The sequence below is a fragment of the Dipteris shenzhenensis genome, chromosome 33, assembly GCF_047967505.1.
Source record: "Dipteris shenzhenensis isolate YYH24624 ecotype China chromosome 33, Dip_SZ_1.0, whole genome shotgun sequence".
Lineage (NCBI taxonomy): Eukaryota > Viridiplantae > Streptophyta > Polypodiopsida > Gleicheniales > Dipteridaceae > Dipteris > Dipteris shenzhenensis.
The window spans coordinates 19,076,135-19,099,826 of NC_141628.1; the positions used below are offsets into that span (position 1 = coordinate 19,076,135).

General features: G+C 45.0%; 1 protein-coding gene across 1 annotated transcript in view; it reads right to left on the reverse strand.

The window, feature by feature from the left end:
* Nucleotides 1–2,052: 2,052 nt before the first annotated feature.
* The window catches only part of LOC147879789 (DNA-binding protein), a 129,482-nt gene continuing 107,842 nt past the window's right edge, over nucleotides 2,053–23,692 (reverse strand). Inside the window, exon 15 of the mRNA XM_087371543.1 lies at nucleotides 2,053–2,375. Within this exon, the coding sequence (XP_087227669.1) occupies nucleotides 2,202–2,375 (174 nt within the window). The 3' untranslated portion in view covers nucleotides 2,053–2,201. The remainder of the gene's footprint in view (nucleotides 2,376–23,692) is intronic.

Sequence of the window (23,692 nt, forward strand, 5' to 3'; positions counted from 1 at the left end):
TCTCATAGCACCAAATTGAAGTCGATGAGCTAAGGGCATACCTAAGGAGACCCGTATATGCACCTTATGTGGTCACTAGGAGATCGAATCCAAGAAACATTTCACTTTTGAATGCCCTATATATTATGAGATCCGAAATCATTATCACAACCTCTGCAAGGTTCGAAAAGAGATCTGAGGTCATTATCACAATCTCTTCAAGGATGCTTTCGAACCCCTCTCTAGCTTCCTTTCTTACCTAGATCGGAGATGCTTATTTGCCTTCATCCATGAGGCGATCGGGGCATAGAGAGCACTAGCTTAGGATTCATAGGTGAGGTCAGGAGACACTACCAAACTCTACTCAAAGCATGATCAAAACACAGTTTTCCCACCCTGGTCATACAGATCAACAAATCACATGTGGCCGATGAGGCCACCAGTGATGTGAGAGGCTCAACAACAAGTTAATGAATAGATCATGCTTACTTCCATGTTCACTAGACCAGATGCACAACCGATGAGGGTTACATTGAAACCGGTTAGACATAGAGCCACCGCTTGAAGATTGCAGCATGTCACACAAACATATTACCATTAATGCTCTATCACAAGCTTCATGTTATCAAACTCCCATTCATCATTAGGCTCCCATCAAGCTTTCACCTTGACGATGAGCTCAAATTTCTCTCATCTATTAAGTCTACTATGATACAATTATGTTGTTTGTATTCATCGTGGGTGATGCCTGACTAGAGGCTCCACCCTTTCAACACAATGTATCAAGCTTCTTTTAGTCTCATAGACCCTGTGGTCTTTCCAAGACTTTTAATAAACTCTCTCTCTCTCTCTCTCTTCTTTTCTCCTTAGTTATCTTCCTTTTTCTTGCCGAAGTTTTTTCTATTTGGGTTTAGATTTAAAAGCTTAGTAAGCAAATTGGTTTATCCAAGAGATTTCATCATCTTTCAAAACCCAATCCTTGGTATTGAGGATGAGAACACGATGTACCTTTGCTTTTTAAATAATTTCTTTGCTATTAATAAATTTTAGTTTTCTTTTTCTCATCAACTCTTCCTTTAGTTTAATGTCTCTTACAAACTGTCTTCTTCCCTTGTCTTTTCTTGTCTCTCCTTTGTTCTTTTGCTCGCTTTATAAAAAAGTTTTAATTTTTAAGATTGGATATAAACATGTATGTCTCTAAGAAAATGACCAATGATATGTAGCAATGCAATGTTGCATAAGCAAGCCATTGGGTAGTAGCTATGAATTCTATGCATCTACTGGTTATCTTGTTCTTTTTGGTTTTTCCAGATTCTACAAAAACTAACCTTAATCTACCGTCTTTGTAAGAAAGCAATGCAGATACAAAGTGGTATTATTGTCTTTAGAAGCAGAAATTATGAGTAGATATGAACCGTTGCTTGATGAAATCAATAAATCAATCATTGGTTTGATAGGTGTGTCGCACTTAAAAGGACTCTCCTAAGAAAAGCTTACCAAAGGTACAATTGTCAACATCTATGATCTTGCTGACCTCTTTCTTAGGGTTCATTTTGATTCATTTTATACAAAAATAAAATGATAGGTTTTCTCGTCAATCCGCTGTTTAGATAATCTCTCTAAAGACTACTCACTGAAGAATTACCAACATTTTCAGATAAACAGGTTTACTGCCACTCTTTTTCAAAACAAGATTGAATAAAGAGCCCAAAAATCTAGCATGTAACCCTCCTTAACCTGTCCGCAAGAACCGGTTTAAGGAGCTTGCCAAGGACATCTTCCTATATAAATCAAGCCTGACAAAAAGTGCATAGCCTGATTTCCGGTGAATACAATTCTTTTCAGAACAAGATTCAATGATGAGTCTAATACACTAGCATTTATCCCTCCTTAACGTCTGTCTAAAGAATAAAACCATCACAATTAAAGGAACTTGCAGAGGACAATTAAGCATCTTCACACATAAATCAAGCCTGACAAAATTATACACCTGAGTTTTTCTTTCCTCCATAGAATGTGGAGAATTCAATGATGATAACGCAAAAGAAGGCAATCACAAAGAATAGCAACTACAAAGTATAATTCTGTACCATATGAAGATGGACAAATATGTATGAATCATTAGTAAATTCATTCTGTTATATATTGTGAATATCCCAGAGTCCAATGGGGTGATTTAGAATTCTTTACAGGCCTTACTGAACACTCAAAAGATCAGCAATCTAAGCTATATATTCTGATGCACTCAGATATTCACCATGCTCCTCACAATATTCTACAAGACGCTTAAGGAAAGAATTACTGCTGACTGTTTCTGTATCACATATAATACAGCATTGCCTACGAGCTCTAGTGACTGCAACATTCATTCGACGACGTTCACTCAAAAAACCTACCTGCAAATTTCGCAAACGTTATAAAAACCTCATTTTCCATTAACCAACCAGAATTTAATTTGAAATATGAGGCTCTACTAAAAAAGCTGTCTCCCTCTGAAAGCCGGAATCACACGACAGGACATTTAGTACTTTTTTGTCAGCATACAGACATCACATAACTGTCAGAGGTCTCTGAGCTAGAGCTAATAGAATTTCAAGTGAATGGATCTTTTTCTATATTCCTTAGGTGCGCCACCGCCTCGCCATATCCTGCAACAGCACCGTGCGAAAGCTCTGCTCCACAGCAGCTCCACTCGCCGTACCCTCTGCTTGTGTTGCTGTGCCTTACCCTCGCCATAGCCTCGCCTTTTAGACTGCACCACAGCTCTGCTTTAGCCTGCGCCAAACTTCTGCTCCAGCCCCCGCCTCTTTCTTGCTTGCTACCCGCCTATTCCAGCCATCCATTCGCAACAGCTTCAGCCTCCAAGAAACACCTGCTCAAGATTTCCTCGGAACTGCTTCAGCTTCCAAAGTGTCTGCTCCAGATTTGTGACAGCTCCAGCCCTTGAAAGAGTGAGTGATCAATGATCCTCTAGCAGCAGTATCGCAGCAATATAGGTGAGTGGAGTGGAAAGGCATGCAGAGCACTCAGGTGAAAGGCTATGGTCAAAGTGTATATTGTGATATACAGTGTGTGTGGTCGGTGTCCATCCTAAGGCAGGCGAGGGATATAATGAAAAAGAGAGAGGTGTAATTTGTTCCAAAGTTGGTGGCAAGAGAGAGGTCAGTGATATGCAAGGTGAAGGTAGGGGATTTCATGAGGTGTTCAACTATGCTGGAGTGCCCCCCCTCCTTGTGTGGTAAACAATTGAAACCACCCGAGGAGGGCCATCGGTCCAGACTATTATAAATGACAAAATCATGTACCTTGCCCATGTCCAAGAATGCATAATTTCACACACACCACCTGCTCTACTTGCCTGCCCTCTCTTAGCTCGGTACCCTGCAAGAGTTGGTACGGTGATGAGTGTAAGGTTCTACGCTGTCAAGTCAAATTCGAGACTAAGCATCAGCAACCAAGTGACGCAAAAATGATATGCAAGTATCGTCGTCTGGTCTGCCTGAAGAACCAGGTATCTGTTTGCCAGTATGAAGAGGAGATAATAACATTATGTTTAGGAACAACTTTCCCAGAAGAAGCAGGCCTATGTTCCCCAAAATGAAGAGGAGTTAATAACATTTTGTTTAGTAACAACTCCGATGGCAGAAATTTCTCTAGGGATGAGCCCCATGATCCATCTCCTCTCATGGACACCACACTGGAACTCTTACGCACACATGTTCTATGACATTCACCACTAGCCATCACCTAACCTCACACTTACCCCGTCCTACTTCTTGCACACTTTTTGCAACTGATGGTGTCAAACATGCAGCTTTGAAGCTTCATGATGGCTCAGCAAAAGATCAGAGGGAATTTTCATTGCATATGGAAAAATACTATAGCATTGATCTTAGCAAAGCTTTTTAGCGAAGCGGTCTACACAGTCTCCCTCACACTTGGACCCCTAACACCATCACTCCCATTTACAAGGTAGGGATCTCGTGAGCACAAAAAAATACAAGAACAATATGATCAGGCATGTCATGTCCAAGATCTATACATCAATCCTCGACGTAGAGGGTAGCCGGCTTACAGAACTCTAAGGACTTACAACTAGACTTCTGAGCGGATCACGCGACTCTAGATCACTACTCACACTCAGAGGCATCGCTGAGGAGGCCAGAGCATAGAGATAGAGGGTTACTGTTGCTTGGTAAAGCTTTCAACAAAGTGCCAAGAGCTCGCCCGATCAACACTTGCAGGATTTGGGGTATGGTCAGGAGATCATTTGGGCAATCATGGCACTCTACGAGAGGGTCTCAGACAGGGTTTGGATGGGTATAAGGTGGATAGAGGAGATCATGACAACCATTGGGGTCAAACACGATTGTCCATTATCACCAACCCTATTTGGCCTCTACATAGACAAGCTTGAGACTTTAAATGGAACACTAGGGGGGCAAGTTGTTCTCTCCTCGGCTCCTTGATTCAGATCCTCCTATATGATGATGATATGGTCTTACTATCCTCTTCAGCAAAGCGCTTCTAGCAATACTAGGATGCACTTTATACCTTTCTACAAAACATACAACTTGTAGGTTATACCAAGGTCATGATTTCAACATATCCTGAGCAGCCATGCATGAAGTGCAGTTCACGCTGGGTGGATTACAAGTGGTCATTGCACCCTATACATACTTGGGGGTTCTTTTCTCTTACCCAATTTCACAATGCACCTAGCAATCTAGGCTCAACTGAGCAAGGGATATGCCGCATTTGTTAACTTGAGTGCCAATGTTTCATTGTCATTTTTAGGATCACTGAACCAAGTCTCTTCTCTTTGACTCCTATGCTAGTCCTTCTTGGGGGCCCTAACTTTTAGAGGGACATTGGGCTCGAGTGGAAAGGCTCTAGGTTCTCTTGCTGTCACGGATGGTCCTCAGTAAGCCGCCAACAGGATCAGTTTGAGGCATCTCTACTAAAGCTTGATGCAGCATTCTAGGTTATCACGTACCTCTACGGAGTCCAAGATTATGGCTCTTATACCTCAAGCCAATGTAGGTTACCATGGCTGGCCTTATCTTCGTCACTTTAGCAGTTCAAGGCATTCAGAGGTGTTGGAACGCACATATTTGCAGATGGTTTGAGAGTCTGGAGCTCCATAGGGACAGATTACCCCCCTTTCAATATAGCATTGAGGCGCCTCATTAGAAAACTACGAAGCTCAATTTGGGGCCTTTTAGGTTTGATAAAAAATAGAGAGCCTCCAATGAGAGAGAGGCCAATGTTACGTTGGAAATGCATCTTTTTTTCAAAAAATTAGACACTCTCTAGAGACGCCTAACACTAACATTTTGAAGTGTTTGCTCTTGTTCTTTAGTGTGTCATAAAAGCTACAACAAACTGCGAAAAAGATATAAACTGACATTTTGAAGTTTCCGCTCGAGCGTTTTTCAGTGTATCATTAATGCTACGTCCAAGGAACCACATGGCTTTCTTATGTTTTGGTACGGAATTTAGTGTTTTTGGCATCACCACCAGTGTTCGGAGCAGGCGACCACATGGCTTTCTTATGTTTTGGTACGGAATTTAGTGTTTTTGGCATCACAACCAGTGTTCGGAGCAGGCGACTTTTGAATCACTAAATTTGGACTCTCGGAGGAGTCAAACCGACCAAAACTCCCCTATTGCATGCCCCCTCCTCCACTCTCCGCCCCATCTCAGCCCCCTTGCCCGCTACCTGCCCCCTCCTCACCTCTCCGCCCCCCTCCTCACGTCTCCACCCCCCTCCTCCCCTCTCTGCTCCCTTTCAGCTCCCTCCCCGCCTCCTTTTCCCCCCCCCTCTGTTCCCCTCCCCGTCCCCCCTCTGCTCTTCCACCTCCCTCCCCTGCCTTCTCTCTACCCCTACTCGCTTCCCACCCCCTCTCAACCTCTCCCCGCCTCCTTCCCTCCTTAGCATGCTCTCTCTCAGCTCCTTCCCCTCCTCCCCTCAGCCTCTCCCTGCCCCCTCTCTCTACCCCGTCTCCTTTCCTTCCAACCCCCTCCTTTCCTTGTAGCAGGGTCACCGGACGGAGCTTTTATTCCATGCTTAAATTGGCCTTCCCACCTCGATTGGCGATGGATTTCCAATCGGCCAATCTTATCCTGCTTCCACCGGCTACGAAAACAGTTACATTCTCAGAAGATGAGTTGTAGCAGCTCAAGAAGGATGTAGAACTTGAAAGTTCTACCACTTTGATCACACGCATCTATGGGTCTCATCCTTTGAGATCACAAGCCAGAGATTGGACGCTTGCGGCACTCCCCTCAAACCTCACCAGAATGAGGCTACTTCCAGAGTGTTTTTGATTCACCGTAGGCTGTGAGTGCCATTCTCAAAGCTGGGTACCTGCAATTGGGACATAGAAAGATTTTCTTTGACCCTTTCATGCTGGGCTTTGACCCTGTGGAGGAGGCCAAGCAGGGGTTCTCTTTTTTCGTCCAATTTCCCAGTCTCCCACAGGTTTACCATCGATTACTCCCGTTGATTGGGGAGTACTTTGGTGTTGTCACTGAGATCCCCCCCTCCCCTGGTTTGCCCACTACAGCTACACAGGCGATCAGTTCTAACAGGGTTCCTAAAGTTAGGGTCCTTTCACTAGACCCTAATTTATTTGATGACCATGTCATGCTTCAGCATCCAAATGGTTCTTTCTTTCGACAGAGAGTGGACCGCAGGCAAACAGGACTAGTGCATGATTTGTAGGACCGTTGGGCATTTGGCCATGGAATGCCCAAAAAAGAAGAAGAGGCCCAAAAAGCCTTCTGGCACAACAACTACCCCTAGAACTCGACAGGGGGACGATATGGTTCCACCACCCCCTCCTCGACCTCGACAGGGTGTTGGTGCAGTTCAAGCACCACCTCCTCAACCTCGACAGGGTGTTGGTACAGCTCCTTCACGTCAAAGTGCTCTTCCTCTCGATAGAGTGCTCCCTTGATACCTCCACCTGCTGTCCCTGGATGGGTTCCGGTTCACACTCTTCAGATCAGGAGGACGCCGTCCAGAATGTCATACCCTCTGGAGCTTTGGATATTCCCATTCTAGTTGCTCACTTGGTTCAGGACGCTAGCGCTCCAGTTGTAGCAATGGCTGCAGCCTCTCCCCTTGGCTCAGCGGTAGCCCCTCCTCTTGGCCAGGCACTAGATTGCTATATATAGGGATTGATTCATATATAGTGCTCGCTTTATATGGAGGGATCTATTCTTAGCATTGTGCTATCTATAGCGGGTTTCCTTCTATATGGAGGGAGGGCCAGTGCTATTGTGTAGATCAGTTGAGCGCTCCTCAACTAATGGATGGGGCGGATCAGAGGTGGTGTATCGAGGGTCCTCTGGACGGGCTCAGGTGGTATGGGACACCTGGGTTAGATACGGGCCTATGGATGAGTCGAGCTGTAGCCCCCGTGCTTGGGGGTGGTCGAAAGGATCGAGGTGCCTGCGCTATAATTCTGGTTGGATTGAGGACGAGATTCTAGGTCAGTGATACGGTCAGATCCTGCGGAATCGTGTCATTTGGTATCAGAGCCACCCTTTCATGACAGGTAGAGAGGTGAAGTAGCGCAGGAGATTTCCAAGTACGATTCTCGTATCTGCGTAGGATTTTCCATATTCTCTTCTGTTCAAGACAAACATATGGGGTTGGCAATTGCATTGGTAACTAGTGAAATCGTTGGATTTCTTTGACTAGTTGGGATTCCTCTGTGGTTCGCCTTTAAAAAAGAAATTTGATGTTGGATTATTGTATGAGAATTTGAAATCGTTGATCAACTAGTTGTTTGAGGAAGGTACCCAACGTAGAAGATTCGATGAGGTTGATAAATGATGCGATTGCATGAGCACTAGGTAAGCTCTTGCGATGGGGCTGATAAAAGGGGAGGATTAGGCCGTATAGGATTGGAGAAGCCGGGTGCCATTATCCTGGGCTTAGGACGAGGGAGAAATTCGCTGCTGATTGTTGTGGGCTGCGATGTTTTTCTGATGATCTACCACAGCATAGCTTTGATCCCTTGTTTGGGCTAAACGCAAGGATTGGGTATGAAAAGTTACACTTTCCAACAATAACTGCACGGTACCCTGTTTTGATCATCTCTATTTGATGCGCTAGGAGCGCCTTTCTTCTTCGAGGTATTAGCGCAACAGCATGGACATGCGTGTGTTGCGTGGATTACTGCTTAGGAGATGGGTGATGTGAGCTTGGCGTTTAGGGGACCGTGGCTTTTGAGATCATCGCACAACGCTTCACGATTTTATTTTATCTTTTGATTCGGCCAAGAATAGAAAAGCAACGCTGTTTTTGATAGCATGCTTTTGGAAAAGTGTGAATGAGCTTTTCCTAAAAGCCCATGTGTTTTTTGATTCAAAGCATTAGGCTTTTGGGATTCTCACCTTTATAAGACTCCCACCCTTGCTCTGTTTACCCTTGATGCGTAACCTTGTTTAGATTGAGAGATTTACTTTCCTTGGGTTGGTTATCAAAGATTCGGACTTTGGCCTTAGATTCTCTTTGATTTGAATCTCATGGAAAGTATAGCACACTCAAACCGATAGTCAAAGTATAGTTATTGGCATTGACTCCTCTTCACAGAGAGTTTTCGGGCTTTGTGGTGAACTCATGAGTGAGCTCTTAGAGGAAGGGGGATATGTCATGTGCATGGTGTACCTAGGGTTGGATAGCAGGTGAACGTGGGTTACGGGATAGCATAGGGCCAGATGGCTATTTTTAGCCAAGATTGCTATATATAGAGATTGATTCATATATAGTGCTCGCTTTATATGGAGGGAGCTATTCTTAGCATTGTGCTATCTATAGCGGGTTTCCTTCTATATAGAGGGAGGGCCAGTGCTATTGTGTAGATCAGTTGAGCGCTCCTCAGCTGATGGATGGGACTTGGACCCAGGCCGAGACTTTGGCCATCTACATGGCGGATCATAGCTGGTGTATCGAGAGTCCTCTCGATGGGCTCAGGTGGCATGGGACATCTCGATTAGATATGGGCCTATGGATGAGTCGAGTTATAGCCCACGTGCTCGGGGGTGGTCGAGAGGATCGAGGTGCCTGCGCTATGATTCTGGTTAAATTGAGGACGAGATTCTAGGTCAGTGATAGGGTCAGATCCTGCGGAGTCGTGTCATACAGGGACTTGGTGGCGTCCCTTATTACCGACGCAGACAACTGATCCAGGTGTTGCTGGTGGCTCCATTGATCCCTTATTCATTCAGGAGCACAAGGTAGATAATAGGGACTTGGTGGTGTTACTGGTGGCTCCATTGATCCCTTATTCATTCAGGAGCACAAGGTAGATGATAGAGATTGCACAAAGTCAGGGAAATTCTTTCAGGCCACACTTTTTGGTCGCCTGCTTTGGGCACCATGGGAGGTATATGCATTGGTTGTCAGACACGGAGTTCTTTTCCCCTCTAGAGCCCAGTGGATTCTTCTTTTGATTGGGATACGTAATGTTGGATTCCTCAACCTCTACGCCCCCAATAATAGAAGGGATTTTGTCTTGTTCTGGAAGGCGTTGCTCTCTTGGGGCCCCATTGCAAATTTGTAGGTCATTGGAGGAGACTTCAATATGGTGGAGTTGCCCTCAGATAAAAAAGGAGGCAAAGAGGGTGGTATCCACTCCTTGGAGAGGGCAGCTTGGAATGCATTCCTCTTCAGTTTCAGTGGCAAAAATGCTTGGTTTAATGATGCCTTTCACACAGTCACACTCACAGTCACTCCTGTTTTCTTGGTTAAACAGGAGGCCGCAGATGCCTATCCATGCACGGATTGACCGTTTTTATGTTGATGATTAGACCTTCAATAGAGGAGGATCAATTTGCATTGCCCTTGGAGTTTCCACTTTGGATCACCTTCCGGTGGTGCTGATGATTTCTGAGCTGTACTTGAGAGGTCAATCTGGTAGTATTAGGATTCCTGATGCCCTTTATGCAGAGGACCTCACAGAGGCAGCTTTGCAGGTTTGGGTCTCTCACTTGCAGGATGGAGTGCCTACCCTGTCACATATGACAGATGCACTCTTTGATATTAGTGGCTTTTACCATCTGGTTGCGAGTACAAGGAGACCTGAGATTCTTAGACGAGAGATTGGTGTTCCCCAGCAATTAGCAGCCTTGTAGAGGGAAGAGCAGAAGAGGCCACACGATGCTTGGATTCAGGAGCGCCTTGCTGCAGCAAGAAGTTCATACGGACTCCCACCTTTCTTCTTGACCTTTTGGGATATGATTGGGGATCATATTACCTCAGCCCTGCAGGGTGTTTGGGACTCCGGTGAGATGCCTGACTCACTTACAGAGGGTCTCATACATCTAATCCCAAAAGGAGGGTGTCACGATCTGTGACGTATTCCTTTCTCTATTTCTAGACTTATGGATGTTTTGATGAATGGACACTTGTGGAAGGGTATGCCCTTTCGACGAGACACTTCTTAATGAGGCACAACCCTTCACAAGAGACATTCTAATGAAGAGACATTCCTATTGTAATGTACCCTCTCATCAAGGGTCACACCCTTCACAAGGGGTACACACCTCTTCATGCACATACCCTTTGGAGTACACACCTTTTCATGTGTGACTCTTCACTCTCTATATAAGAGAGGCCCAATTGTATGGATGACAACAACATCTACCCTACAGACATTCAAGCAATATAATTATTCCTTGTTCTCTGCCATCTCAGTCTCCTTTCTGTTCCTTAGCACATTTCTAAATATAGTAAATCTAGGATTTCTTACAGTGGTATCAGAGCAAAATTCGCTCCTGCATATAGGAAATGCCCCCCACCTTCTAGCGCCGATCTGATACTTTCTTTTCCACTAGAAGGACATCCGTGCACTTTGTGCATGGAAGAGATGAAGAGGATGAGTGTAAAATTTTTAAACGCCTACCCGGCCTAAAGTCATCCTGGCCTCTCCATCTCCCTCACATCACAAGTTGATGTGAATGGACACGACAAAAATCGTGTCTTTTCAGGTGCTTGGGCTGTCCCAAAACCAAGGGACGCACCTTTTCCACCATGGGACACACCTTTTGGTGACGAGTCTCGACTCCTCACTCATGGGACATACCCCATCGTGGATAAAAGGACATACCTATTCATGCAGGGTCACACCCCTTTTAACAATAGGGACACATCCCTTCATGAACAGGTGCACCTATTCCAAGGGTCACACCCCTTCGAATAGGCACACCTTTTAGGCCCCAAGTACCTACAAAAAGGGTACCTAGAGGGGTAAAAAGGGAAAAAAATAAACCCATCCCCTACCCCTAGGATTACCCTAGCTACCTAGGGTTAACTAAACCCCCCATTTAATTTTTGGGGCAACTAACCCATTAGGCAGCCCAACGAAAAGTCGCCCCTTCTCCAACGAAAAACTGCTACGTACGGAATTTCTGGCAGCCTGCGCAGCACCTGCGTCAGCCCGTACGGATTTCCGTACCACCTGCGTCAGCCCGTACGGCCAGCCATCAGCCTGCCGTACAGCCTGCGCAAGCCAGCCGTACCATCTGCGCAAGCCTGCCGTACAGATTTTCTTCCCTGCAGCCAGCCGTTGCTTCTGACCGTACACAGCCTGCGCACGCCCTGCAGCCTTGCCCCTGCCGTACAAACCTGCGCAATACCTGCAACCTGCCACAGCCTGCGCCATTCTGTATGACCAGCCCTGCACACAACTCCTTGGCCTCGCCAGCCCCCCCCCCTCCTGCGCAGTCCTTGACCCGCCAGGTTCCTTCGCTCCTGCCTTTTCCTGCGCAGTCCAGCTTGCAGCCCCTTGTTTCGCCATTTTTTGTCCTGCCAAATCAGCACCAGTTGCAGCTCCTCGCGCGATGAAGACAGCCTGTTGACAGCCCGGACTAGACAAGTATCGAGCGCTCCTCGCAAACCATTGCACCATGGATCTCCGGACACCGACTTGCAGCCTTCTTCTACGCAATAACTTGGCAGATTAAATTATTGCCAGGTGGAGTCTTTCCACTCTGCTTTTAAGGATTCTCTTTAACAAATTACAGCAAATGAAAGAATCCACATTAAAGCATGGAAACCCCTGGTAATTCACCCGGCATTTCAAGGACACCTCAGGCATCAGCTACCACACAATATCGTGTTCAAATTGCACAGCCAGCCCATTTTGGAGCCTTTGCATCTTGGGTCTTCTGTGTCACGTGCCCTCCTAGTGACTTGGACCACATCCTCTACCTTCTGCGTGAGGCACCTCAGTTACATTATTTCCTCAGCACAGTACAGGTTGTGTTCCACAAGACACGAAGATATCCGGAACACGATATTCCTCAGGAGTTTGCTGTTCATCTTTGGAGAGAAAATACCCTTCACCTTCGGCATCCCAGGGTACTCTCCACCTCCTTCAGCTCCCAGATATCCTCCTCTACAGGTTGTACCTTCTCCAAGTCAGTATTTACACTCTGAAGGCACTCCCTCTCCTGGATATCCTCCACTTCCGACAGCAGCTCCTTCCCCTTTTTCAGATCCGTGGACTCTGCTACCTACCCCTGTCCTATCACGAGCAGTAACACCACTTTCAGCATCACCAGTGTTACCTCAGACAGGACCTCCCTTACCAGATTTCCACGGGTGGTTCCATCCTGCCTCGCCTGCCCCCTCCAACATGAGCAACCTCAAGGAGCAGCCTGAACCCTCTTCCAGGAATGGTACAAACTAGAGTGCAAGTTCGCGCTTTTCTCACAGGAATCTCCGACATGTCGCACCGCTCGCGTGAAGCCTCTCCATAGATTAAAGAATCAAGTCCCAAAAAGACCCCTGAAGTCAACGTACAAGGCGAATCACTATTGCAACTTCAAATATCTCAACTTCAGGACAGCATCTCCGACTTGGTTCAGAAAGTTCAACAACTTCAAGATTCTCGAAGTACCGCCCATACAGAGGATGACGTGACCAACAAGACGACGATGCGGACTCTTTCCCACCAGAGGTAGAAAACACTGAACTACGTGCCCTCTACCGATTACTTCAAGCTTCCAAAACTAAAAGACTTGACGTCAAACTTCCGGAAGCCTACACTGGTCAACGCAATCACCGAACAGTTGACCAATGGCTCGCTAAAATGCGCATGTATTTTGACACTGTTGACCTCACTGAAGGCAAAAAGATCGCCTTGGCAACCTCCCTCCTGAAGGATACAGCATTTCTATGGTGGCAAAGACGCTTAAAGGACGGAAAAAGTGTGTTAACATGGGAACGTTTTGAACACGTGCTCTGTAAGCAGTTTGTACCTGCCAATGCAGACTTCCAAGCACGTTCAAAACTCCGACAGTTGGAGCAAACGGGTTCCCTGTCTTCCTATATCTCTCAGTTCACCACATTGGTGCTGGAGATTGATGGTTTAACTGAGGATGATCGCCTTCATGCTTTCATCTCAGGCCTGAATCCCTCGTTACGCATTGATGTTCTTAAAGCAAACATCACCACCACAGATGGCGCTATTGCTTACGCAGAGCGCATTACAGATTTCCTAAACACAGGGAAGCAGAGTGCTAATCGCACACGGAACTCTCCTATGGCCAAAGGTGCTCGCCCTCAAGATAACACCAGGTTTTCGGTAATCAAGGTCAGCGACAGTCTCAAGATCCCCAGAAGCCTCAGAAATCATTTGCTGGATTCCAATTGAAGCACTCCCCCAAGGATCGCGCTTCTTCTTCTTCACAAAGTCATTACCGACATCCCCAACATAAAGGTGCGGCCACTGACAAGAAGAACAACTCCAGCACAAAAGGACTTTGTACCATCTGTACAGGCGACCATAGATGGTTCGATTGTCCCAAGCGACCAAAGCAAAATTCCAATATGGAACCTAGCACTTCCCAAAAAGAAGATGCTACCTCAGCACAAGATAAAAAAGGCAAAGCTATTCGAATGGCGAATACCATCCACCTGAGCCTTGCCAGCAATCCCGAACCTTCCCTGGCCACTCAAGTACTTTGTGTTCAAGGATCGATTCGTGGAACAACGGTCACCATCCTCATCGACAGTGGCTGTTCTCATAACTTCCTAGCAAGTTCTATGGTCGATAAACTTCGGTTGACCACCAGTCCTAGTCTCATGGACTATCAGATTGAACTCGCGAATGGAACAACTTTCTTGTGCAACACCAGGATCAAAAACTTGTCTTTTCGCATCCAACATTATACGGACAAGTTGAACTTCGACATCATGCCTCTTTCTCGGTACGATGTCATACTTGGATAACAGTGGCTCTACGACTATGATCCATCAATCAGTTTTCGCAGCCATACTATACAGTTTGTCCACCAGGGAAAACTTATTGAGCTAACTGGTTCTAGGGACTCTCCTTCAACCCCAGTTGCCTCTGCCCTACAAGTAAAGAAGTGAATTCATAAACGCCAAGTAAAGACTTCACTTCTGTTGGTTACGGCAGTAGAGGAGACACCAACTAAGGATCCTCCTGAATACCTCAACCAACCTTTTTTCCAGCCTTACCTGGATATTTTTCCACAAGAATTGCCAAAGCAGTTACCACCTCGACGACCAGTGGATCACCCAATTGAACTTATTCCCGGCAGTAATCCACCGTCGAAACCTCCTTATCGGGTTTCTTACACTCAAAATGAAGAAATCCAAAGACAGGTCACCGAACTACTTGACAAAGGTCACATTCGGCCCAGTCGCAGCCCTTTCGGATCTCCTGTACTACTTGTGGAAAAAAAGAATAAGTCAATGTGCCTCTGCATCGACTACCGAGCCCTCAACAAGCTCACTATCAAAAACAAGTATCCATTGCCTCGCATTGATGACCTCTTCGATCAACTTCTACATGCAACACAATTCTCCAAGATTGATCTTCGTTCAGGTTATCATCAAATTCGCATACGAGAAGGCGATGAGTACAAGACAGCTTTTCCACCAAAGTATGGACACTATGAATGTTTGGTCATGCCTTTTGGGTTAAACAATGCCCCGGCCACATTCATGACATTAATGAACGACATCTTCAGGCCTTTCCTCGATAAGTTCGTCATCGTTTACCTCGATGACATCCTCGTTTTCAGCAGATCCCTACATGAGCACAAACAACATCTTCACCAAGTTTTTGAAGTTCTCCGTGCAAATTCTCTCTACATCAACATTGAGAAGAGTGAGTTCTTCAAGACCCAACTCGAATATTTGGGACATGTTATTTCCGCTCAAGGCATCTCTGTGGATCCCAAGAAGGTCGAGGTAATCCGAAACTGGCCTACTCCTAAGAATGTTCATGATGTCCGCTCTTTTCTCGGATTGGCAAACTTCTACCATACAAAGGTCTATCAGTTTTCCGAAATCGCAGCTCCTATGTCCGAATTATTGAAAAGCACAGCAATTTTTCAGTGGCTTCTCGAAACAGAGTATAGTTTCCAACAACTCAAGCAAGCACTCACTACCACACCAGTTATGGCTATTGCTGACCCAAACCTTCCGTTTGAGGTCATGACCGACGCTTCCGACATCGCTACAGGAGCAGTCTTGATGCAAGAAGGCAGAGTTATTGCTTTTGATAGCCATAAACATTTTGATATCCAAACCCGATATCCGGTATATGATAAGGAGTTTCTTGCTGTTGTACATGCTTATCGCTCTTGGAAACATTATCTCATGGGTGCCGACTCTGTGGTCAAGACACACCATCACTCTTTAAAGTATATTTTTACTCAGCCAGTCATGAACGCTCGACAAGCACGCTGGGTTGAGTTTCTGGCCAACTTTCACATGACCATTGAGTACATACCAGGACTACGCAATGTAGTTGCAGATGCTCTCAGCAGGTTACCTCTAGCATCAGCCATGGTAATCTCTACATTATCTGTGGATGTTCCGAATTCATTCAAAGGAAAGTATTTCAATGATAAAGACTTCGGCACAGCAGTACAGGTTCGTTCAAAAGATCAACCTTCGACTTCCGAACAGAAGATTTTCTCATCCTATTCTTACGACCTTCTGTATTATCAAGATCGCGTCTGTGTACCACATGACAAGGATGTTCGACGTCTTTTGTTAAAAGAGCATCATGTAGTTCCTTATGCTGCCCATCCAGGCATCAATAATACTTATCGGTTACTCAGTGCAACATACTACTGGCCTCAGATGAAAAGCGATGTCATCAAAATGGTTACATCTTGCTTATCTTGTCAGCAAATGAAAGCAAGTCGACGACTTCCAACAGAACTTCTTCAGCCTCTTCCAGTTCCAACAGAAAGGTGGGAAAGTATTTCCATGGATTTCATTACAACACTACCACGATCCTCCAGAGGTAACACTCAGATTATGGTAATTGTTGATCGATTGTCCAAAATGGCACACTTTGTTGCTTGCAAAAGTAGTGCACAGGCTCCGAACATAGCCAAACTTTTCATACAACACATCTTCCGACACCATGGATTGCCCAAGAATATCGTTTCCGACAGAGATCCTAAGTTTACCAGTCACTTTTGGATTTCACTGTTCGAATCTTTCGGTACTACTCTACTGTTCAGTTCAGCCTACCACCCAGAATCAGATGGCCAAACTGAAAGAGTCAACCAAGTTCTGGAAGAAATGCTTCGACATTATGTTCAGTCACGCCTAGCAGCTTGGGAAGAGTATCTACCACTCCTTGAGTTTGCTTATAATAACTCTTTCCATAGTGCCATCAGCATGACTCCATTTCAAGCAGCTTATGGACACACTCTGATTGTACCAACAAATTTTGTACTTCAACATCGAGTGGCCCTAGCTGATTAACAGGTTCAAGAAATGCAAGACATTCTACTGCAAGTCAGGGATCATATGCGAAAAGCGCAAGAGCGGTATCAACGGTCTGCCAACAAACATAGACATCACCTGGAATTTAACACTGGTGACATGGTGCTATTATTTGTAGCCCCACATCGCTATAAGACGGTTAAGTCTGTGTTTCCTAAGTTGCGACCCAGATACTATGGACCTTTCCGGATCGTCAAGAAAGATTCACCTTTAAGTTACAAATTGGAATTACCACCATCATGGGGTAAAATCCAACATTTCATATTTCTTGGCTAAAGACGTACATTCCAGGCGATGAAGCAGTTCCTCCTGCAGGTGATTATGTCCCAAAAATCGAAGACGATTATGTTCTCCTTATTCCTGAGCGTATTTTGGACCATCGACAGCGAGAGACTCGACATCGACTTATCACGGAGTTCCTTGTTCTTTGGCGAGATCTGGACGACTCCGACGCTACTTGGCATACTGATGAAGACTTACAACAGTACCCTGACCTTTTACAGCAGTATTTTCAGAATCTACCATGATATTTTCTACATCAATTCATTATCTCCACCAGGGTCTTCTTTTGAGTGGGAGGGGATGTCACGATCTGTGACGTATTCCTTTCTCTATTTCTAGACTTATGGATGTTTTGATGAATGGACACTTGTGGAAGGGTATGCCCTTTCGATGGGACACTTCTTAATGAGGCACAACCCTTCACAAGAGACATTCTAATGAAGAGACATTCCTATTGTAATGTACCCTCTCATCAAGGGTCACACCCTTCACAAGGGGTACATACCTCTTCATGCACATACCCTTTGGAGTACACACCTTTTCATGTGTGACTCTTCACTCTCTATATAAGAGAGGCCCAATTGTATGGATGACAACAACATCTACCCTACAGACATTCAAGCAATATAATTATTCCTTGTTCTCTACCATCTCAGTCTCCTTTCTGTTCCTTAGCACATTTCTAAATATAGTAAATCTAGGATTTCTTACAGAGGGTGCAGAAATTTAGTGTCATAGTGGAGACCTATCATTTTATTGGGCACTTGCTATAAAATCCTGGCAAAAGCAATCAGCTTGAGTTTGCATCCCATACTTCCAAATCTTATACATGATACACAAACGGGATTTGTTCATGGTAGATGCATTTTTTATAATATATTTTCTTTTTGGGAAGCTTCAGAGTGGGCCATGCAGAGTGGACAAAAGATAGCCATTCTACTCCTGGATTTTGAAAAAGCATATGACAAGGTAGATTGGGACGTCTTGGAGGGCACCCTTCATCATTTTGGATTTTCAAATGCATGGATCAGAGGGGTTTCAGCCTTGTACAGATCATCCCACAGCCAAGTACTTATAGGAGGGTGGGAGAGAGATTTCAGATCTCCCGATCAGTCCGTCAGGGATGCCCTCTTGCCCCTTTTCTTTTCCTATTTGTGATTGAGGCGATGAGGTCTAGAGCTGACATTCTTGCGCTGAGACTACCACTCAAACATGAGGAGGACCTCGTCCATTGTGAGCTAGCACATGACACTCCTATTTTCTTGGAAGCCTCCCCTTAGACTCTCACCTCTTTCAAGACAGCCTTGGACTTATTTTGCATGGCAGCAGGTGCTCACATTAATTGGACAAGTCCAATGGCTTTTGGATCAGTGATGATGACACTGTTGAGAGACCATCTCAATATCATGTGATCATATGTGCATAGCACTAACCCAATAGAGTGCTATAAGGAAAGGGTTAGATGCCCTAACCCTCACGCTAACCCTAAAAGGGTTTGTATATATTCTACATTTTCAACTAAATCTAGTGTACAGTTAGTCACATTTGTGGTGTGCTCTCTAGCTGTGCCCTCTCTCCTCATCTCCACTCTTCTCCTCTCCCCTCTTCATATTTTGTCATGGTATCAGAGCGCTCCCTTGCCTTCTGCTGAGGCATTGTGATCCGTATGAGAAAGTGTGAAGATCGAGAGATCAAGTGTTCTCTTCTGTGAGAGCAAATTTCCGTTCATTCCAAGAAAATCCATTTTCCTTGAAAGATTTCCGTTAATCTCATTCCATCTTTGTGAAGGTTTCCGTTCACTTCATGAGGAGTTCTTTGTGAGGAGGTGAGAATTTCCTTTGTATGAGAGTTGTGAGAGATTCTATTCTATTCCATTCATTTCAAATCTTGTGAGGGATTTGAGTTGGGATCTGAAAGGGAATTCTTCTCCAATTTGATCTTTTTTGTGAGAGAGAGTTTGAGTTCTGGTTTATTGCAATATGAGAGAGAGATAGAACTAGGAGCCTATGCTTTGAGAGAGAGAGATCAGTTTCCTTCTAAGGAGAAAGCTTGCCTAGCCAGCCAACAACTGCTGCGACAAAGGCAGCCAGCTCCATCCTCAATGAGCTACAAGAAGCTTCGAGCAACAAAACCCAACTATCTACAGCGCCACACGACCTTTGTCACACAGCATCACAAGGCTCAGCAATCGACTGGCTCAAAGGCTCAGCCACACCCGCCAACTGCAACCTTCATCGACCCGACCAGCCAACATCCCTACAGCAAATAACCACGCCTCACGGGCTGCATACCAGCAGCCGAATCGACCAAGCGAGCTCGGACCAACCTCATGGAACGACCATCTACAGGAGAAAGCCAGCAATAGGACAGCTCCAGCGAGCAAGTGGACCAGCAGAAGCAGCGTCAACTGAGCTCCACGAGCCTTGTAAAAGATTGAATTATATATATTGCAGTTGTATCTTCACCGACAATTCAGATTTCACTTGATACAGTCAATTTTTGCAGTTGATTCAGACAGTGATTTCACAGACACTTTAAGTACATTTCTTGTACCATGTCTACGACTAGTAACCTCAATTTGGAGGCATCTGCTAAGCTAGACAATTCCAATTACAGCACATGGAAATACCGAATGAAGACAATTCTTGTACTTCATGACAATTGGGAGTATGTTGACGGATCTACACCTAGACCATTGGACGATCCAACCAGCAGTAGCTCTACTCCCCCTGTTGTCGCAACACCAGCAACAGGATCTACAGCGGGATCTACAGCTACACCAACAATGTCCGCACCTGTAGCACATCCTGCCATTGCCCGAGCACAGGCAGAATGGGACAAGAAAGACGAGTATGCATATCATCTGATCAAGCAGAATGTGCAAGATGTCATGCTAGGACAGGTCAACACAGTCAAGACATCAAAAGAAGCATGGGATATGTTCCCAGCTCTTTATGAGTCCAATAACACATCCATAATTCTCACACTGAGAAACCATATAAACCAAAGTTTCTGCAACAGCAGTGAAACCAGTCATGCTTACGTACTCAAGATAAAGGATTACAACAATTAACTTGCAGCAGCAAGAGAGACCATGAATCTAGCAGAAATGATTCAAGTCATCCTGAATGGACTAGGAGAGGGATACGAGAATCTAGTCCAAAGTATTGCCATTCAACGGCAAATTCTGACACTGGAAGAGCTCCAATTAGTTTTGCTTGGTGAAGAACTCAAGACGCAAGCCATTCATGCACGCAAAGGTCATTCCAATGATCAAGCATTCATAGCTTTAGATAGAAGCAAAGACAGAGGCAGATCATTCTAGCGCAGTGGTAATCATCAACAACAAAGTCTGCATCAAAGTCAGAATCAGCATCAACATCATCCTCAGCAACATCAACATCAACAAAGAGGAAATCATTCCAATCGAGGAAGATTCCAAGGACGAGGAAATGCATCCACCAACGTGTCAAACATTCAGTGCAATTACTGTCATAAGTTTGGACACTATGAAAGAGATTGCCGCAAGAAGCAGTACGACCAAGGCAATCAATCCAACAGCAATCGAGGGAATTTTTGAGGAAGAGGAAATCATCGTGGTGGCATGTGAACTCTTTATTTCCATCCCTCAACCTGTACTTCTCCTTCTTAGTGTCATCACGCGAGATTAACTCCGCGGTAGCCCACTTTTGCACTGGCCCAACTTAACGCAGCCATGGCCTTCCCAATATAATAGGATATGCATTCTTACCCGGTTTTGTTGGAAGTATGTGAAAAGTACATAAGGCTGCAACATCACATAATAGCCGTAATAGCACTGGAAGCTTTAGCCCAGGAGTTGTTTATCACCTTTATTTTATACAAAGAGGGAGCCTTGGTCTTCAAACCCACTTCACACATAGTATGTTCAACTGATGGCATTGATAGCAGCCCCATCATCAATACATACATTCTTTATAGGCATTCCATTTATTGATGCTGACACTATAGGAGTCTGGTCACTCAGATCTATGCTTACATCCTTACTATTTGTTGTCTCCCTCTTTTTCCTCGAATTATGCGAGCTGGCTGCCTTCACAAATTGCTGTCTTACGGCAGGGCTAACGACAAGTAACTGAGGAATAGTGATATTTGCCCCACCTCCCGCTGATCTGTAATTAAACATAATCTCGCACTACCTAGCCCAATGGGAAATCTGCCAGACCAATCTTCATCTTGGACGGCTTCCTCTTCTTCCTTCTCCTTCATACACTTTTACCCCGCATGCTTCATCAGTGCCATCAATCATCTCATCCTCATGTCCACCTTACCTGCAAACACCTCCTCCTCCTGAATTTTGTTCTCACCAGTCTCTTGCTCTGCGTCCAACAAGGAGACAAGCTTTTCATTTTCCCTCTTTCCCACTAATCGTGGGCAATCATATTTCACATGCGCCTTCTCATGGCATTCAAAGCAAATGATATTATTACGATCACATGGAGCTCTTGGCTCCATCCTAGGCATATTAACTGGTGGAGCTTGCACCAAATGCAACTTGAGCTCATTGAGCTCTACCATCATCTTTTCCATATTTTTCTCTATTTGACTACTATCAGACATTGGCATGCTGACTACATTATTCACCAAGGAGGAGCCCTTGCCCGAATTGGTGCCAAAACCATGGGTACTACTAGTTCGGCCTCCATCTTTTTCTTGTCCTTAGCCAATGCTACCTGCCACGCCTACGAGGAACCTACTTAATTTTAGATGTTCCAACGCATTAGTAGGCACAAGTATTGGTAGGCTTACTCGCTCACCCTCAGGATGTGCATGGCTTCCTCCTGCCTCTGCAACTACTACCCTTGCAACTGCTGCCTCACACTTACTCCACACGGATTTGAACCGTTCATCAAAACTCTTCACCAATTCACCTTTCAACCGACTTGTAGGCCATCTTCTCCCGGTTGTATTGATGCCCTCTGGGCCCTAGTATGTGCCATGTAGCTTTAGTTATTGGCACTTAGGTCACCTAGTACTTTTAGTGTCTTATGACACCTAGTACTAGTGGTACCACTAGGATGTTGGGATAAGTATGATCAAGGGCTTGCTCTATGGTAAATGTGTGCATCTAGGGGAGTCACATGTGTGTTTGTGTGTGTTGTAAATGCACATCAAGTGCTATGATGTGTCTAGTGTGTGACCTAAGTGATGATGTAAGACAAAGGCAATCCCACTGATGTAGGGATTGATTCCCACTGATTAAGGGGCTGATTGCCACTTATGTAGGAAAGGTATTACCTTCTCCCCCTTTCTACAAGAGAGAGACCTCTCTCTCACAATCATAATAGAGAACTACCATCTTTCTTTCATTGTGCTCTTACACCTCTTGCAAGATGCATCTATTCTATCCTACAGGATTCTACACTTGGTATCAGAGCTCCAGGTTCTAGATCTAGCCTAGTCTAGCATTAGATGCTATCTCTAGCATAAAACTACTAGTTTCTCAAAACTTCTTTATCTCCTCCATTTTCCTCCTTCTTCCCCAAATCTTTGAGAGCTCTGTTCTCTGCATTCAAGCGACCATTGCCCAAACCCTTTGAGCTGCAAACTCCTCACGTATGGGCGAACTTCCAGCTGCAAGCAATCAAAGAAATTTCAACTGTACGCGCAACGCCAACACTCACACTCCCTGACGAACTCTTGCGCAATGCCGCCTCTGTGCTTATCCTTTTGCAAATTCCTCTGAGTCCGAGCTGCATGACACTGAAGGGAAACTGCTGTTGAAATCTGAGCTCATTTCGTCAAGAGATGGAGGCGCAACAAACGAAAAACCAGTCGGTTTTCTCAGGTATCTACAGGGCGACCTGGTGCAACATTTCACCCCTCCTTGCTGGTAGCCCTTCTCTGGTATAAGGCCCTTCTTCCTGCATAAAAATCCCCTTGAATAGAGCTATGAGCTGTGAGAATTGCACCCTCCAAGTTCTGGTCTCTGTTTTGGACAGTTTTGACAATGTTGTGAGTTTGATACTACATTAGATGCTACTTTAGCATTTCTGATGTTTTAAAATGTTGAATAGCATCAGTACAACTGTGGCTACAGCATTCCTTTAAGTTGCTATACCTGGATTTGCTTGGAATACTTTCATTTAGCCACCTCTATGAACCATGCAAGTGAAAGCATCATTTCCATTATGATTTGAAGTATGGAATTCGGTTACAAGTCTTTGCTACACTAAATGCTTGTACCTTGAAGTTTTTTAACTCTTTCTAGCCTTGTAAGAGAGTAGACACTGCCCATTTTGGGTTAGACCCTCTCATGGCTACCTTCATGAATATGGATAAGTTCAATGGTAAAGGCTTTCACACATGGCAGATGAAGGTTAAGTTTGCATTGATGAGGGAAAACCTCTGGGGGCTTGTCAAAATTGCTTCAACTTCTTCTTCAACAGCCTCTAATGCTGGAGAATCCTCAGCTCCGACACGCCCGGCAAGAGATCCTGCTAGAGAGGAGAAAGCCTATAGCATCATTGCTCTTGGCTTTTAGGAGATGACTATATTCATCACATTTCTGATTTAGAGCCTCCTTCTGAAGCTTGGCAGAAGCTTGACATTATTTTTTGTGCTAGCTCTCACATCTCAAAATTGTCACTTAAG